The sequence below is a fragment of the Oncorhynchus mykiss genome, chromosome 4, assembly GCF_057628025.1.
Source record: "Oncorhynchus mykiss isolate SJ-2025 chromosome 4, ASM5762802v1, whole genome shotgun sequence".
NCBI lineage: Eukaryota > Metazoa > Chordata > Actinopteri > Salmoniformes > Salmonidae > Oncorhynchus > Oncorhynchus mykiss.
Window position 1 is genome coordinate 46042213 of NC_143025.1, and position 18459 is coordinate 46060671.

Here is an 18459-nt window from a genome sequence, read left to right on the forward strand (position 1 = left end):
GCTGTCACAGCACTGCGAGTCCTAGGAGTCATAGCTTACCATACCCGGGAGCAAGGGGGAGGTGACAGCGAACTGGCTATGTGACCGGCTTAATGGCTACACTTTATCCACAGCGGGACTGCATCATGCATACACTAGGATTTTTTTTCTAGACTAATGTTTGCTGAAATTAGTTCTACGTCCACGGATCCAGTGCGACAGGTCATCAAATAATAAACAGCTGAAGACTTCACAGTGAATGTGTCGGGCAAGCAATAAGGTCGGTCGATATGGCATAACTGTTCAGATGTCAGGAGGCTAGTACGGCGGCCAAACGGGAGAAGAGCTGTGCCCTCGCAATATACATCAAAACACTCGAGAGAGCCATCGACTTCAGAATAATTTTGCCGCTCAGAAATACAATTACTGAAGCAACGATCCGAAGGCAAACACGTCGGAGAGGGAGTCATTCTGATTCGGACCAAGACGGGAACCACAAGGCAGAAGCGGGGAGAACACACACATCAATTTGTCTTGCTTGACGCACGTTCTGATTTCTTGCAGATATCCAGAACACGGAATAAGGCAACAAAACACAATAATAATGTGGAACAATTCTCGACGTGTGGGCTACAACCAGGACCCAACACACTGATCTCCCCTTGATCCGACCGACCGGGCCGCAGAACGGGACGCCGCACCACCCAAATGTAAATTTAGCCTATCTCTTTTTTTTTTACTCTCCCTTTATTACCCCAACACCCAACTCTTCTTCGTTCTCACCATCCTGCTCCGAGGTTAGGCAAGAAACTCTATGTCTGTAATAAATGTTGTTTGTCGCAAACAGTCACGCTTTAGTTTATACAGGCCTGAATAATCTGTCACCCTTAGCAAGCATGCATGCATTATCTGTAAAAACTGAAAGCAGGCTAGACAATGTATCCCTTGCGTGTGTTCATACTAGGCAAACCGCGTGCACACACTACCTGTTACAAGCTTCAATCACTCTTGTGCATGAAACAGCTCCAGGTACAAATGTATTGAATGCAAATATAAGCGAGCTCGCAATCACACTCAAATAGTTACATTGATTTGTCCAGTTTGTAGTCTACACTGGATTACAGTAGACAACAATGGCTAGCAGTCAAACATATGACAAAGGTTAGCCCATGCAGATTTGGAGGCGTTCCAAGACAGGCACAAGTCTGCCATATTCAAAATAATGTGTTGAGTTGACTTAATGGGTCCTTATAACTGCTATTTAGTGCAACAGGCTTGTCCCGTTTATTTTTGTAATAGAGGAGGACCGTGTTTACTTAGGTTACTTACTCGCATTGCGTATTTTGATAATTGAGTCCGAGCCACGTTGTTGCACGGGCTTGCCAGCTAGGTTTTGAGTGAAATGAGCCTGTGTTTTCTACCAAGTTAGCGATATAGCAACGTCAAGATATGCTTGGCATCATAGGGTGACAGGGTTATGGAGGGGACTATTTTTAAATTGTTATTATTATTATCCCACCCTGAAAATTGCTGATAGCCTATGAGCCTAGGAGGTGTAGCCTATGTACTGCTGTGCTGACCAAAAAAAATCAGCTAGCCAAGATAAATCTGAAAGTATTTATATTATGTCCAGATAGGCCTTTATCCCGTCAATCAAAACCACATGCATGTGTTTGTTGGTTATGGGATGAACCTGTTGTTTTAGTGTGATGGTGCATCACCTAACCGCTATTGTCCAACATAGCCTAGGATGGAACAATAGGCCCCGCCCCAACAACATCCTCCTCCACCCCACCCCTCATACCCCTCATCTCCCATCTGTACTGTAGGTACTCCTCTTTGTCAACTGTCACCCCATCTCCCCTCTCTCTCTCTCTCACTAATTCCCTCTCTCCCAGCTGTACTCTGTCTAAATCTCCTGCTTTTCTAATCCCTTTCTAAATCTATTTTCAGCCACCTTTCTCTCTCCACCTATTCATCCTGTCTCTCTGGTCCCACTGAGTACATGCATTTACCTAGAGAGCAATGACAGTGGAAAACCTCAAATTAATTCATTCCCCACCGGAGTCATGTAGCACAAGTGGTACAGCCAGCGATACATGACGCCTACAGTGTAGTCAATGGATTTGTCAGCATTTGTGAGATTAGAGTGTAGTGTAGGGGCTGTCTACACACAAGGTAATGGCTTGGGTGGATACGATTTTGATCATGTTTTAAAAGGCTGCATGATGACACTGAATAAATGTGACATTCGTTGAAACTATATGACAGTTGAACAGTTTTGCATGCATATAACTGTTTTATTGTACATTTACTGAACTCTTAATCAAGGTGTGTGAAATAGATTTTTTTTTTCTCTCTCTCTTTGTCCCCCCCATCCCCCATCTTCTGTTTGTCTCTCTGTCTGTCTTTGTGTGTAGACCCAGAAGCCACCAGGCCTCTGCTGGTTATGAGCAGGGGGTTGGGAGGGAGGTGTGGGGAGTTAACAAACATACCACCCACAGCTTTATCGTAGCCCTCTCTTTCCTGATGATTTCCTGATCTATTTCATTAACATTGACCGTAACCACGAGCAAGTCCATTTTCATTCCCCAAAATAGCCCCAAAACTAGCCTACTAATAACAAATACAGCATTTGACTACATACTGCATTAGCATAACACTAGCATAGCGTTACTACTAGCATAACATAACTAGGATAACATTACTAAAATTCCGTACTAGTGTTCTATTGACAGTACTTACACGCTGCCATGCATTCTAATGATATACCTATCATTACCTTCAAACATCCAGTAGCAAATGATAATCGGAAACTGCTGCCATAGCTTTGAGAGTACCCTGCATAGATCAGTCATTCAACCTTTCCCACTTGTCAAGTGGTTTGAGGGCAGTGGTGAAGTACCTGTTGAGACACACACACACATTCATTGACACACACACACACACACTCAGGGACCATGCTGAGCATCCTGGCTGCTGGCTCCATCTTCTTCCCAGGCTTGTTCCTGCTGTCTAAGAGATGCCTGAAACACACCCCAGGCCTGGCTCTGAGCGAGGGAGATGCCACCATCGTGTCTGCCAGGTACACACACACTTACAAGTCAGACACACACACACAAGTCAGATGAGTCAATGTGAGGACTATGCAGACCTATCGTACATTTATCTTATGCTATTCTGCTTTGCTTGACATTTTATACTATTCTGCTATGGTTTACATTGTTGAATGTCAATGCTTTTTTTCTAAGGAGTTATGGGTATAAATATGTCAATTGAAACCCCACTCTGCCCTTTCTCTCCCCACTAGGCTGGTGTCATCCATCCAAGCCATCATGGCTTCCTTAGCTGGCTACATCATCGCATCCTCCTGTGAGGACGTCATCGAGGATCAGTAAGTACAGAGTAATGATAATGCAGTAGTAGTTGCTGTAAAGTTTTGTGTTCCCGGTGTGTGTGTGTGTTTGCAGGCACCTGCACAGATAGGCTCTATATGTGCAGAGCACATGCCTCTGTTCTTCCAGCCTCTAAAGTGCCCTTTGTTTTGGGTATACAGTTTTTGTCATTGTTGTTCTGGACCCACTGCCCGCAAGTCGTCGTTAAATATGTGAAATGTAATTAGCCATTAAGACGTGGCCGTCTATTGCTTTTATATAACTAAATAATCAGTCATAATTGCTCAACAAGTCATTAACCGCAGTTACAAATGTTTTTTTGTTTGAGCACATGCCCCTCAAAAAGTCGTGTGTGTGTGTGTGTGTGTGTGTGCGCGTCGAAAGAGGTGTGACGTCTAAAAATGATTTGGGTCCTTAACTACACAGCACATTTTCCAGCGTTGAATCAACACTAGCTAGGTTTCCATCCAATTGGCGACAGATTTTCATGCGCATATTCTAAAATCTGCATAAAGAAAATCTGCATATTTTCCCACCAGCGGTGGGTTCCCACTAAATGGCCTCGTTGCAGATAAAAGTCAGTGTGTGATGACGTAGTGCACACAATGTGCGTTTTCACTACATTTTTCATGTAGTGAATACAAGTCTAAAGTTCAATGTTTTTCCCATTGCATTTTAAACTCTACGGATAGTTTTGTCACAAACTACTCTGGTCTTGGCATGTGCCCTCTAGCCAACAGCTTGTGGATACAGTGTGGGTAGTAGGCTAGTCTACATGATGAGATTATTATTGATAATAAGTATAATAAGTATTTTTATTTGTCAAACGGTGTCATGTCACCATAATAAGACCCAGGAGTGTGTGAAATTAATCATTAATTTATTTAATCTGAAGCTTAATTAACTGCATGGTTTCCCCGAGTCATATTGGGAGGACCGCACACCATATCATCTCGTGACTCCAAGTTTACTATGCTATGATGGTTATTATATAAATATTTGCGAATAAAGGCGTTTCCACCACTATTTCTCTCACAATTAATTTTACCAACACAAAGAAATCACACCATGTCCAACGAACAAATTATCTGTTGGCATTTATAAAATTGTACCCAAACTACCTATTTCCATCATGATTTTTTTATTTGATATGATATGAATTAACTCGCCAAAAACAACTAATTGAAAGCCACTAATTGAAAGCCACTCCTCCAATATAATTTCCCAGTGTGTCTTGCTTTTTTGAGTAAATTGTAGAGTTACCACCCATGACTCTATTTGTTGGTGACAGAGACATGGTTGTTGAATTCGTTCACTTTCAGCCCTGTGGACTTCACCAAATGACTTCCTTACTGTAGACAAATGTTATCATTAAAATTAATCTCTTTAGGGCAATACATGTAATATATCATAAGGCCTTAGTTTGATGGCCGAGTTTTACCCTACCACAGTGGTGTTAGAAACCTCCTAGTTTACAGGCCACATCAGGCCCGCAAGTCACATTCTGCTGGCTTGCAAAGTGATGTAGGATTCTTATTGGAATTCAGCCAGTTAGGACATCCAACAGTTGGAATTTGTATTCACCCGCATCTGCATTCAGAATGACTGTTAGGGTTAGTAACATTGTGAGTAGACCACCTAAAGCAGGGGTTCCCAAACTTTTTTGGTCCGTGACCCCACTTTGTTATAAAAAATGTTTCGTAACCCCACCATGTAAAAAAGTGACGTAATCAACTAACAATGTTTTTACTTTTTTAATTGGTTCTATGACAGCATGTCAAACATTGTTTTAGACTGATTTGTAATATTATTTCAGTCAGAAGTATGGTTTGAAATACATCAGAAAGGATTTAGGAAAACAACAGGCAATAATTGTGTATGTTTTTCTGTGTAGAAAAGAACCACAGTTGATCATGTTATTTTTTCACCAGTCTGATTTACTGCCTGGTCCTGTCCACTCTGTTCTGAGGGAAACAGAAGACACGTGTGTTTCTGAAAGTCTTAATGTTTTCATTAATATTTTGTGGCTTCTAATGTTTAGAAGTTAGAGCAACATTTCTTGGAAGAAAACGGAAACTTACAGCCGCATTTAGTGGCTACCGGAGGTCACTCACGTAACCCCTGTTCTATGAACCAAGCGCACATTTTGTCCCCCCCCCCAGAGTTTCTTTTGTGACCTAAACCATTTTCAACTGGAACAACCATTTCAGTAAATGGTGCAATAAATCTAATTGGATTAGTTTAGAAGAATGTATGTTATTTATCTTTGTGTAGCATGAGATTAATAAGTCAATGTAGATGCAAAAATACAGATATTAAAAAACAATCCTAAAAAGGTTTACCTGGTAGTAGAGCATGCTAGGAAATCTGATAATGATGGGTGTGTTATGATGGGAATGTTTTACTCTCCACAGAGTAAAACTGACACAATCACACTCTCACACTCAACACTTGTTATTAACCCCCACATTGGGGCTATTTTACACCGCTGAGTGTTAATTTCACTCTTACAGAGTTAATTTAACTCCTGAATCAACACTATAAATGTGACATTGAGAAATCCACACAAGTTAACACTGGCCAATTTGCTGTGTATGTTTAACTTTCGATCCAAATAAAGTATTCAAGTGTCTGCGTAATAATCTGTCATTCTCTCCCTGCTCACCTTGTCCCTGTTAACCTAATTAGAATTTCAACCCAATTAACCTCTATTTGTCCCAAAGCCAGCAGCACTATTTTAGTATCTGTAATGCAGTCACACAGAAGCCAGAAACCTAGACTGCAGCATGCTGCTATGGAACTGTAGGAGCAGCTACTCAAACATGTCTCCACTGGTTTTACAACTGCAACTTTGTTAACAGTGGACTACATAAAACTATATAAAATACACACTGAAAGTGGAAGATTTGTTTTTGGTTGAAGGAAGAGAGGAGGAGAGGAAGAATGGAAGATACTTTAGACTAGTGAGATGCTGTGAGTCAGACACTGGTGTCCTAAGATAACTCGCAATGTGACACAGCTGCACCTCTTCCCCCTCGTCTTTCCATCAATTAGGAGGCGGGGGAGAAAAAGGGAGAGGAAAAAAGGAGAGGGGGGGGAGAGATACTGCCAGTCACCGACTCCCTCCCTCTCCCTTGCCCTCATTTGCCAGTCAAAGTAGGGAGGCGCTCGCGTGAGTGCCGGCTCATTTGAATACCAAATCACGTACCTGCCCAAATCACGCACGTGCCCCAGATCAATGCATCCTGGCCAGTCACTTAACCCCCTGACGTCTAGGCTAGAGCCTCACATACAGGATGCATCGCACTGAAACAGGCAATAGGTAGTCACATAGGCAGCTACAGTGTACACGTTGGCACACATTGTTACATAGAACTTAAACTATTACACCTTCTCTCTCGCTCTCTCCTTTCTCACTTTCTGTCCCCCCCCCCCCCCCCACCCCACCCCACCCCTTCTTGCGCCACACCTCTCCAGACACTGGCTTACCAGTACCTACATCCTGTTTGCGGTGCCCTACTTTGCGTACGACATCTACGCCATGTTCCTGTGCTACTGGCACAAGCTGCAGGTTAAAGGGCACGAGGAGGAGGAGGGCGGCAGGCCAAAGCCAATGGGCTCGGAAGTGGCCAGTTACCTGCGCAGAGAGTTCCTCATGGTGCTGCACCACGTCGTCATGGTGACCATCTGCTTCCCCGTCTCCGTGGTAACTATCGCTGTAACTAGGGTGGTTCTAGCGGACTATTTTATTAGTCTACCGTGCCACGGTCTGTCTGTTGTCTAAAGGGTGGGGGGAGCAAATGATAAACATGTAAACACACACACTAACCCTTTAAGTCTTGTCAGATAGAGATGATCTGATGGTGATTTGGTTTCTGATCCCTAAAATTGTTCCTAACCGGCTGCCATCTGCAGACTAGACTCTCCTGCTCCAACCCCCATCTGCCTCCTGTTGCTACTGGCAGCCAATGTTAACATCCCTTCTATGGACATGTGCTTTTAAGGGGAGATGAGGTGTGCTTGCTTGTGAGCTTTTCTTTCAATGGTCTGTCTATATACTTTATCAGCCATATCATGGCCCTCCATCTCATCTCTCTCTCCTCTCTCTCTCAGTTCTGGAGGCAGGGAAAGGGCGATTACTTCCAGGGTGTCATGTTTATGGCTGAACTCAGCACTCCGTCCGTCTGCCTGGGGAAAATCCTCATCCGGGTAATACTCACTCCTCTCTCCACCTGCTTTCTCTCTCTCTCCACCTGCTTTCTCTCTCTCTCCACCTGCTTTCTCTCTCTCTCCACCTGCTTTCTCTCTCTCTCCACCTGCTTTCTCTCTCTCTCCACCTGCTTTCTCTCTCTCTCCACCTGCTTTCTCTCTCTCTCCACCTGCTTTCTCTCTCTCTCCACCTGCTTTCTCTCTCTCTCCACCTGCTTTCTCTCTCTTGCCACCTGCTTTCTCTCTCTCGCCACCTGCTTTCTCTCTCTCTCCACCTGCTTTCTCTCTCTCTCCACCTGCTTTCTCTCTCTCTCCACCTGCTTTCTCTCTCTCTCCACCTGCTTTCTCTCTCTCCTCCTCTTCTTCCTTCCTACCTTCCTTCCTCAGTCTCTTACTCTCTGTGCAGCAGTCTAAGAACTCAAGTCTTTCTGATTCTGAAGTGCTCACTTACTAGCGTTCATGTTAACATTCTTGTCTCCTGTGATTTTTGGGTTAACATTTACCCAAGCTCTCTTTCTCGGGTCCTTCACCCTGCTCTCGTTTTCCCCCTTCCCCTGGCTCCTGCCCTCTCTCTATCTCTCTTTGTCCCCCTCAGTACAAGAAGCAGCACACTCTTCTTCATAAAGTGAATGGCGCTCTCATGCTGGTCACTTTCTTCGTCTGTCGAGTTCTGCTCTTCCCCTACCTCTACTACGCCTACAGCAGGTAACATACTGACCACTGTCTGCCTGTCTGTCTGTCTCTCTTTCTGCCTGTCTGTCTGTCTCTCTTTCTGCCTGTCTGTCTGTCTCTCTTTCTGCCTGTCTGTCTGTCTCTCTTTCTGCCTGTCTGTCTGTCTCTCTTTCTACCTGTCTGTCTGTCTCTGTCTAGCTGTCTGTCTGTCTCTGTCTAGCTGTGTCTTTCTGTCTTGTGCGCTTGTCTGTCTGTCCCCAACTTCATCTATGCGTATTGTTTTTTATCTCGCGTTCTTAAGATCTACGATGGTAGGTTACAAGTTTAAGTTTGTAGGCTTCTGGCCTAGCTACTTAGCTAGCAGATAATATCATTCATATATATAAATAAGCAATATCTTTCTCATTGTCTGATTGAAAATATCTTGCTTGCTTGTATGTAGCTATCTAGCCACTAAGCACCATGTCACCATTTTGTTTTGTTACCTAGTTCTATCAACCTTGATTTCACATGTGGAAAATCACACATGAAAACATGTAAAAACATGTGTTTTTGGGACATGATTCGTTATATTTCACACAGTGCTTGTAACATAGTGTTTACAACTTACAAATTTGATACTTTGACATACTCGGTGTTCAAAATATTAGGAACACCTTCCTAATATTAAGTTGCCTTTTTTGTCCTCAGAACAGACTAAATTTGTTGGGGCATGGACTCTACAAGGTGTCAAGCGTTCTACAGGGATGCTGCTCCATGTTGACTCCAATGCTTCCCACTGTTGTCAAGTTGGCTGGATGTCCTTTGGGTGGTGGATCATTCTTGATACACACGGAAAAATGTTATGCGTGAAAATCCAGCAGCATTGCAGTTCTTGACACACTCAAACCGGTGTACTTGGTACAGTGCCTTGCGAAAGTATTCGCCCCGCTTGAACTTTGCGACATTTTGCCACATTTCAGGCTTCAAACATAAAGATATAAAACTGTATTTTTTTGTGAAGAATCAACAACAAGTGGGACACAATCATGAAGTGGAACGACATTTATTGGATATTTCAAACTTTTTTAACAAATCAAAAACTGAAAAATTGGGCGTGCAAAATTATTCGGGCCCCTTAAGTTAATACTTTGTAGCGCCACCTTTTGCTGCGATTACAGCTGTAAGTCGCTTGGGGTATGTCTCTATCAGTTTTGCACATCGAGAGACTGACATTTTTTCCCATTCCTCCTTGCAAAACAACTCGAGCTCAGTGAGGTTGGATGGAGAGCATTTGTGAACAGCAGTTTTCAGTTCATTCTACAGATTCTCGATTGGATTCAGGTCTGGACTTTGACTTGGCCATTCTAACACCTGGATATGTTTATTTTTGAACCATTCCATTGTAGATTTTGCGTTATGTTTTGGATCATTGTCTTGTTGGAAGACAAATCTCCGTCCCAGTCTCAGGTCTTTTGCAGACTCCATCAGGTTTTCTTCCAGAATGGTCCTGTATTTGGCTCCATCCATCTTCCCATCAATTTTAACCATCTTCCCTGTCCCTGCTGAAGAAAAGCAGGCCCAAACCATGATGCTGCCACCACCATGTTTGACAGTGGGGATGGTGTGTTCAGCTGTGTTGCTTTTACGCCAAACATAACGTTTTGCATTGTTGCCAAAAAGTTCATTTCAAGTTTGATTTCATCTGACCAGAGCACCTTCTTCCACATGTTTGGTGTGTCTCCCAGGTGGCTTGTGGCAAACTTTAAATGACACTTTTTATGGATATCTTTAAGAAATGGCTTTCTTCTTGCCACTCTTCCATAGAGGCCAGATTTGTGCAATATACGACTGATTGTTGTCCTATGGACAGAGTCTCCCACCTCAGCTGTAGATCTCTGCAGTTCATCCAGAGTGATCATGGGCCTCTTGGCTGCATCTCTGATCAGTCTTCTCCTTGTATGAGCTGAAAGTTTAGAGGGACGGCCAGGTCTTGGTAGATTTGCAGTGGTCTGATACTCCTTCCATTTCAATATTATCGCTTGCACAGTGCTCCTTGGGATGTTTAAAGCTTGGGAAATCTTTTTGTATCCAAATCCGGCTTTAAACTTCTTCACAACAGTATCTCGGACCTGCCTGGTGTGTTCCTTGTTCTTCATGATGCTCTCTGCGCTTTTAACGGACCTCTGAGACTATCACAGTGCAGGTGCATTTATACGGAGACTTGATTACACACAGGTGGATTGTATTTATCATCATTAGTCATTTAGGTCAACATTGGATCATTCAGAGATCCTCACTGAACTTCTGGAGAGAGTTTGCTGCACTAAAAGTAAAGGGGCTGAATAATTTTGCACGCCCAATTTTTCAGTTTTTGATTTGTTAAAAAAGTTTGATATATCCAATAAATGTCGTTCCACTTCATGATTGTGTCCCACTTGTTGTTGATTCTTCACAAAAAAATACAGTTTTATTTCTTTATGTTTGAAGCCTGAAATGTGGCAAACGGTCGCAAAGTTCAAGGGGGCCAAATACTTTCGCAAGGCACTGTACCTAATATCATACCTTGTTCAAAGGCACTTAAATATTTTTTCTTGCCCGTTCACCCTCTGAATGGCAGACACACACAGTGGCGTCGGACGGGCCAGTTCTATGTCTCAATTGTCTCAAGGCTTAAAAATCCTTCTTTAACCTGTCTCCTCCCCTTCATCTACAGTAAGTGAAGTGGATTTAACAAGTGACATCAATAAGAGATCATAGCTTTCACCTGGATTCCCCCTGGTCAGTCTGTCATGGAAAGAGCAGGTGTTCCTTCTGTTTTGTACACCCGGTGTACAGGACTACATTGTGTATGTTTATTGATACAGTAATTATTATTCAACGTGTCCTAACCTGGGATCTCACAACCTCTTGGTTCACAACATTCCGATCTTTCTGCTACGTCATTACGTCGGTGTCAATAACTGATTTCACCTATATTTCTACACTTGGGACATCAAAGTGAATCTCAGATTTGCTAAAAAATACACTAAAGAAAAGCTATTATTTATCATTGTTATTCAGGAAAAACATTACAACTGAATAATATTCCCCACCAACATTAGACAACTATACAGAAAATCCTCAAATTACTGATATAAGTAAATGAAATCAATGATGAGAGAATAGCCAGATTAAATGATAACTAAAATAGCAGTGCAGATGGCACTCTAGCTAAGTGCAGAGATGTTGGCATGAAGGATCGAGAGACAGATGCAGGAATGCGCAGTAGGGTTTTTTATTCATCACAAATTACGGATGGGCCTTTTGCCACTGCCGAAGTTGCGGCGGACGGAGCATTCCCACTGTCTCCCTTAATGGTAGATTATTCTGTCACGTTGGTATGAAGAGATTCGGGAGACAGGCGCAGGATTGCGTAATAAGGGTTTTTATTAAGCCCAAATGACTGCGTGCCGTGTAAAGGCACGGGGACGAAGACCAAACAAACACGTAACAAAACACAGGGTAAAAACCCAAAACAAAAGAGCGAGGAGTACCTAGAATAAATTACACACTCGCACAATGATTAACACAAGTGACGAGACCTGTCTTCATCTGCGCAATCCACAAGGGCACGAAAGCCCAAAACACACAGCAGAGGTACTCACACGCACCAACGGACATTGTAACAATAATCGACTGCCCAATGGAACCAAAGGGCACACATATATAAATACAATCAGAGGGAATAGGGGCCAGGTGTGTGTAATGAAAGTTCCGGAGGGATCCGTGATGGTTTGGGACAATCTGGGACCATCACATGACGTCGTGACGACTGGTAAAACAAATGCCTTATAAACACCTTAACATGGTCCCTTACGGAAAAACAACTTGAATTTCACGTGATCTTATGTGAAGTTAATGTTATATGTGACAACATGTAAAGGAACGTGATAACATGAAATTACGTATTTTACAACATGTGGGCACTTGAAAACATGATCTTGTGAAATAAATGTGACACATGGGGATACAAATCTGAAACGACACGTGACAACATGTCAGCACATGTGAAATCATGATCTCATGTGAAATGTTCCAAAAACGTGTTTGCAAATGATTTCACATGTGAATTGATCCAAAAACACATTTTGACATGTGAAATGTTATCATGTTATCACAACATAACATAAAAGGACGTGATCACAATGTGAAAATCTTGTTTTTTTTCCATAAGGGAAGCATTCTTCCTTGATTATTTGTATTAAATCAGATTGTTCATTTTAAAGTCATTAGCCATAAACCAAAATCCTTGACAATAGCTCGCTTGAGACAAGGTGTCTTGTTATAGAACTTGTTCAAATGAACAAGTTTGCTCTAAGTAAGTTTTAAAAAAATCTGGGTAAGCTTGTTAGCTAGCAACATTAAGCAAACATTAACCCTCATTTCCCCCCTACGCCTCACATCCTCCTCCTCGTGTTGCAGGTATGCCTCCATCCCCCTCTACACAGTGCCCCTTGTGGCTCCCTGGCAGTGCAACGTGGGGGCCTTCTGTCTGATGGCCCCACAGGTCTACTGGTTCACCCTCATCTGCAGGGGTGCCTTCCGCCTCTTCACCGGGGCCTCGCGCTCCCGGCCCCCGGCCACCCTCAACAAGCCTGATAGGGGATGCTGCCCCGGCCAGGGAGCCCCATTACCTCCCCCGGCCAACGGCTACAGTCCTGTCCCCCACAAGGCAGACAGAGAGACCGACACACACTGAGAAAGAAAAGAAAGAGGGAGGGAAAGATGGAGAGGAAGAAGGATCACTGTGCGGACGGGGCCAGCCAGACCAGGCCGGGAAGACTGAGGTCTGTCAAGGGAATCTATTGTACTGTATTGCAATGACACTATAACCTAGAAGAGAGGGAGAGAGAAATTGTTTCTCATCCTCTACAACTCCCTCCCTCCTTCTATTGCTCCTTTAGTTACATGGACCTCTGGAAGAAGAGCGGCAGATTGATAGGGGAGAGGGTAAAGAAAGAAATAAATGAATAAGGGAGAGAGATAGAAGTATAGACAGGAGAAAGACTTGGCAAGTATTTAAATATTACGTGCTGTACACACTGATTTCAAACTGAATGGGGAAAAATGAATGGATTGAAAAGAAAAAGGATGATCGGGTGAGAGAACACATTGAAGAGCAATAGTGATAGAGGGAGGCAGAGAAGAATAGACTAAGCATGAGCTGAGTTTGACTGAGTTAAAGGGATAGATAAAAAAAGTATTCTTCTCTTGAAAGAGAAATGCAACTGCTGTTCTAGATTAGGGAAGGATACAAATGAATATATCATAATGTATAGAAACAATGTAGTAAATTATTATTTGGTGACCAGTTGATTTTGGTGACTGCAAAAAGGGGGATGAAGACAACACCAGTATTTCAACTTGTGATCCTGGTACTGTATTGTTTGTCCATCAAGATGATCCACTCTGATCCACTTTTGTCTTGGGAAAGGACAGAGGAACACGCACCGGCGCCTCTGGTAATTGCTTCGTTCTGCCTTCTCTCCACTCTGAAATTCTCTCTCGCTCCCTTTTCTCCTGTTAGAAAACTAATGTGGGAGGGGAGGAAGGGGGTTTACCCCAAAATGTGACAAGTTTATACTAGTAGACGAGTAGATGTCATTTTAGGTTTTTATATTGCTCTCATTCAAAGCATTTATTTATTTATTAATGTTGATTCTTTTAATTTTTTTTTCAATGTATTGTGACTTAGTATTGGTAGCACATTATTATTACTCCTGCCATCTGTTGTACTCACTCCCCACTTCAATCAAAAGAGGAGAGAAAGAGAGATGGAATGTTGGCAAGATTAATAGAGGGAGAGAGAGAAGGGGGGGGAGTAGTAGACTCAAATGGGACAATGATGCAGCTGTGCTGTCCCAGTCACCCACCCAAGTTGAATAATGCTGGCAGGCAGTCTTCAGTACACGACTGGGTGGGTCTGTGCAGTTTACCAGAGCTTTACCATGCCTGGAGAGGTGTTTACTGTCTCAGAAACCCCATCAACATGATATAATGATCAGGAACACTGCTATCATCGCCATGGTTCTGTTATGTTAGGGAAAGCTGTTGTGGAATTGGATCTCCTGCAGGCTTAAACGGGGCAACCACATTTTAGAACCTACAGGCGTTCTAGAGTCTGCGGATGTAAGGGATTCCTAGATGATCTAAAGCAGGATTATGAAGGATTTAGACAGAGTAAGTTGTTGCAGTGTGTTCGACCGTATGGGGGGAATTTGAAATAGATGGCACTGGCAACTGTGGTACTCCCTTTATGCATTGAGGAATTTGTGCGATAGGGCCGAAGAAAGAACATATTGACAATGCACTGAGAGAAGGGACTGACGAGGTTGGATTGGGTGGTGGTGGGGTAGTAATTTTCAAATTTTCCGACCACTATTTCAACCACTTTTGTTTTTAGTTTTTTGTGTGTTTGTTTTACTTGTGATTTTAATTATGTTTTGCTGCCGTTTACTCATGTTGACACTGCAATGGCACCAATGTAGCTGTCTACTGTATCTAAGTTTGCGTCATAACTGCCATTTGGGACGAAGCCCAAGTCAAGAGGGTTGAAATGTGGTCCTTGAAACTCAATCCCAAGGTGAGCGGACCTTGAACACTTGACCACTGCCTTGGGTTGTAACTCTACTAGCCTGGTCTCAGATCTCTCTGCCGGTTCATCGACGAAAAGTGAACACATAGAGGGACTACTGTATAATATGCTGGACTATACTTATTGCATCAGGCGTTTTTCTGCTGAATAGCTGCATGATAGGAATGAGAGAATGGCTTTTTGACAATTGGCCGATATTAACCTGGGAACACTGTAACACTTAGAGTTACTATTTACAATGGTCAGTTATGGTACTATTTAAAATGGCTTATTGAGGACTTGTTCATCTCCGCACCCAGAACCGAATCAGCTACGCGATTTTTAACATTTTGAAACGTTTTGTTATGATAGAGGGTTTTTTTTTTCATTCATTGCTTTATAACTGATTTAAAGGTCCATTGATTGGGGAAATTGTATGATCAACATTATTTTCCATGCCAAAAAGTAAACCTAAGCGTCCGACAATGGATATAAACTGTAGAGTTGATCGTACAAATCAAACGTCATTCCCCAAAAATGAATTATGTTCACAAATGTCGTTTCAATTGTATTTGTCACATGCGCCCAATACAACAGGTGTAGATCTTACAGTGAAATGCTTACTTACAAACCCTTAAACAACAATGCAGTTTTAAGAAAAATACCGAAAGAAAAAATAAGAAATAAATGTAACATCATTAAAGAGCAGCAGTAGAATAACAATAGCGAGGCTATATACAGGGGGTACCGGTACAGTATCAATGTGCGGGGGGCACCGGTTAGTCAAGGGAATTGAGGAAATATATACATCTAGGTAGATGTAAGATTAGGGGGGTCTATTCAATCCGCATCACGGAAGTTCAGCTTTTCAGCGTGATTGAAATTTAAAGGCAATGTTCCCGCTTTATCAGAGGCTGCATGTGTCGACTCAATCGGAAATTGCCTACACATTTCTGTAGCGGAATCTGTAACGCTTCAGCTTTACAGATTGAATAGAGCCCTATGATTATTTTCATGCGTATTCCACACCAGAGCAATTTTTTTCTGTTCCTCATCTGACAGAGGTCACTGAAACTGAAACTAAATATAATTTGCACTCGATTACAAAGTTTAGTTCGAGAAGATACGCTTTGAGTGAGAGAGAGAGGTGTTGGAGTTAAGACATTAAGACAAGTTAGTGATGATTTAAGCCAAAAATTTGATATCTTCTAGTGTTTACTTTTGCAATTGACCCCTTCTAGTCCATTATAAATTATGATGCCTTCATGTTAAACCCTTTGAGCAAAAAAATGTCTTTCGACCAATTTTGCTCACTAGGTAGCGTTACCTCCCAAAAGATAACATCATCTATTTTACCAGTTCCTAAGTCCTCTGTCATGGAAAGTATTAAAAAAAAATCGACTGCATCTTCCATATTGTTTGTTTGTTTTATACATTTATTTTAATGTATCTCTGTTATTTATTGAAATGGTTTGAATGTACATACGAATACATATATAAATTACATATTTCCTGTACATATGGGCTTGTGTTCTGTCTGTCGACTGCTGCCTGACTAATCGTGGGCTCTGTATCTGAAATGGCACCCTGTTCCCTACATAGTGCTCTACTTTTGACCAGGGTCTGGTTAAAGTAGTACACTACAGTATGTCGGGAACACTGGGGTGCCGTTTCGGACTTAGACCTGTTCTGTTGGCTGACATACTCTGCTCTCATCTTCTGCTCTGACGGCCAACATGACATCATGGTTCTACTGTTCTAGCACCACTGCACTGCTTTTCAAAATAAGCACCATGAACTTTGAGTGAAGTTTTGCTTTACATGCAACAGATTGACCAATAAAGTCCTCCCCTTTGTTTGTGCATAAAGAAGATTCCTGGTTGAGTCCATTTATTTCATTCAAGAATCACTAGACTTTGAACAATGATGTCACTTTAAATTGTGTTCATTGATCAATTCTCTCAAAGACTGCTGTTGGGTATCCTTCTTACAGTCCATGGCCCACATTCATGGAGTATGAGTGCTGATCAAGGATCAGGTCCCCCATGTCCATGGAATCGTAATGAATCGTAATGATCATTATGATCTGAAAAGCTAAACGGATCATAGATCAGCACTCTTTCTCTGAGACGCTTTATGAGTATGTACCCAGGGCTCTGCAATTCTGTTTCTGACGGGTCACAGTAGGACTTCTGCTGGTTGTAAAATACTGCCAATACTGCCTGAAATGCATGTCATGTCTGTACCTCAATTTAGAAAATAATGATTTCATTTTTAAACTTGAGTGGGATTCTATAAATGAAAAACATATATACTGTATTATATTTATAATACATATTTTAGTTGACATAGACTAATTCCTTTTAGCTATGATAACACATTAGTTTGTAGAGAATTGTTTATGGTGCCAATAGAAAGTCTCCGCCCCCTTGAACGTATTTCACATTTTGCTGCCTTAAAATCCAATCTAAAAGGGATTCAATTATATTTTCTTCTACACAACCTACATATTTTCAAATGGAAAGAAAGTTCTAGACATTTTCTAAATTAAGAAAAAATATATAATTGGATAAGTCTCCACCCCCCTGAGTTAATACTTGGTGGAAGCACCTTTGGCAGCCATTACAGCTGTGAATAATTTTCATGAAGATTTGACCAACTTTCCACAACTCTTAGGGCATTATATATTGATTGTTTTTGTCAAGGCTCAGTAAATTTGGAGGGGAGGGGAGGGGAGGGGGGGGGGGGGGGGGTCATTGATGGACAGCGATATTTAAACCTTGCTGATTTTTTTAAAGCAGGACTGAGACTAGACCACTCAGGAACAGCTAACACCTATTGGAAAGCAATTCTCGTGTGTCTTTGGCATTGCATTTTGTGTAATTGTCTCTCTGAAAAATAAACCTCTATCCCAGGGTTAGGTTTTCAGAAGACGGAGGCAGTTTTCCTCTAACGTTTTACCTGGGCTTTGCTCCTTTCATATCTATTTTGATCCTGACAGTTGTAAGTAACAACAAACTTTCCAGGACATAGATATGTCTTATATGTTCAGAAAGCTTAAATTCTTGTTAATACAGTGCCTTGCGAAAGTATTCGGCCCCCTTGAACTTTGCGACCCTTTGCCACATTTCAGGCTTCAAACATAAAGATTTAAAATTGTATTTTTTTGTGAAGAATCAACAACAAGTGGGACACAATCATGAAGTGGAACAACATTTATTGGATATTTCAAACTTTTTTAACAAATCAAAAACTGAAAAATTGGGCGTGCAAAATTATTCAGCCCCTTTACTTTCAGTGCAGCAAACTCTCTCCAGAAGTTCAGTGAGGATCTCTGAATGATCCAATGTTGACCTAAATGACTAATGATGATAAATACAATCCACCTGTGTGTAATCAAGTCTCCGTATAAATGCACCTGCACTGTGATAGTCTCAGAGGTCCGTTAAAAGCGCAGAGAGCATCATGAAGAACAAGGAACACACCAGGCAGGTCCGAGATACTGTTGTGAAGAAGTTTAAAGCCGGATTTGGATACAAAAAGATTTCCCAAGCTTTAAACATCCCAAGGAGCACTGTGCAAGCGATACAGCTCATCACCCTGAACACA

General features: G+C 42.1%; 1 protein-coding gene across 2 annotated transcripts; it reads left to right on the forward strand.

The window, feature by feature from the left end:
• Positions 1-3: 3 nt before the first annotated feature.
• On the forward strand, positions 4-16721 carry LOC110521877 (ceramide synthase). 2 transcript variants are annotated; one of them, XR_005040881.2, is made up of 8 exons: positions 24-689; positions 2400-3064; positions 3290-3373; positions 6852-7080; positions 7488-7583; positions 8179-8288; positions 12699-13063; positions 13181-16721. XR_005040881.2 is itself a non-coding variant. In XM_036968772.2 (7 exons), the coding sequence occupies exons 2-7, from the start codon at positions 2940-2942 to the stop codon at positions 12973-12975; spliced, it is 921 nt and encodes a 306-aa protein (XP_036824667.1). In that variant the 5' UTR covers positions 4-689; positions 2400-2939; the 3' UTR covers positions 12976-16721. The 2 variants fall into 2 exon arrangements, 1 of the variants encoding a protein (XP_036824667.1); XM_036968772.2 differs by having other exon boundaries at positions 4-689; positions 12699-16721.
• The last annotated feature ends 1738 nt before the right edge of the window (positions 16722-18459 follow it).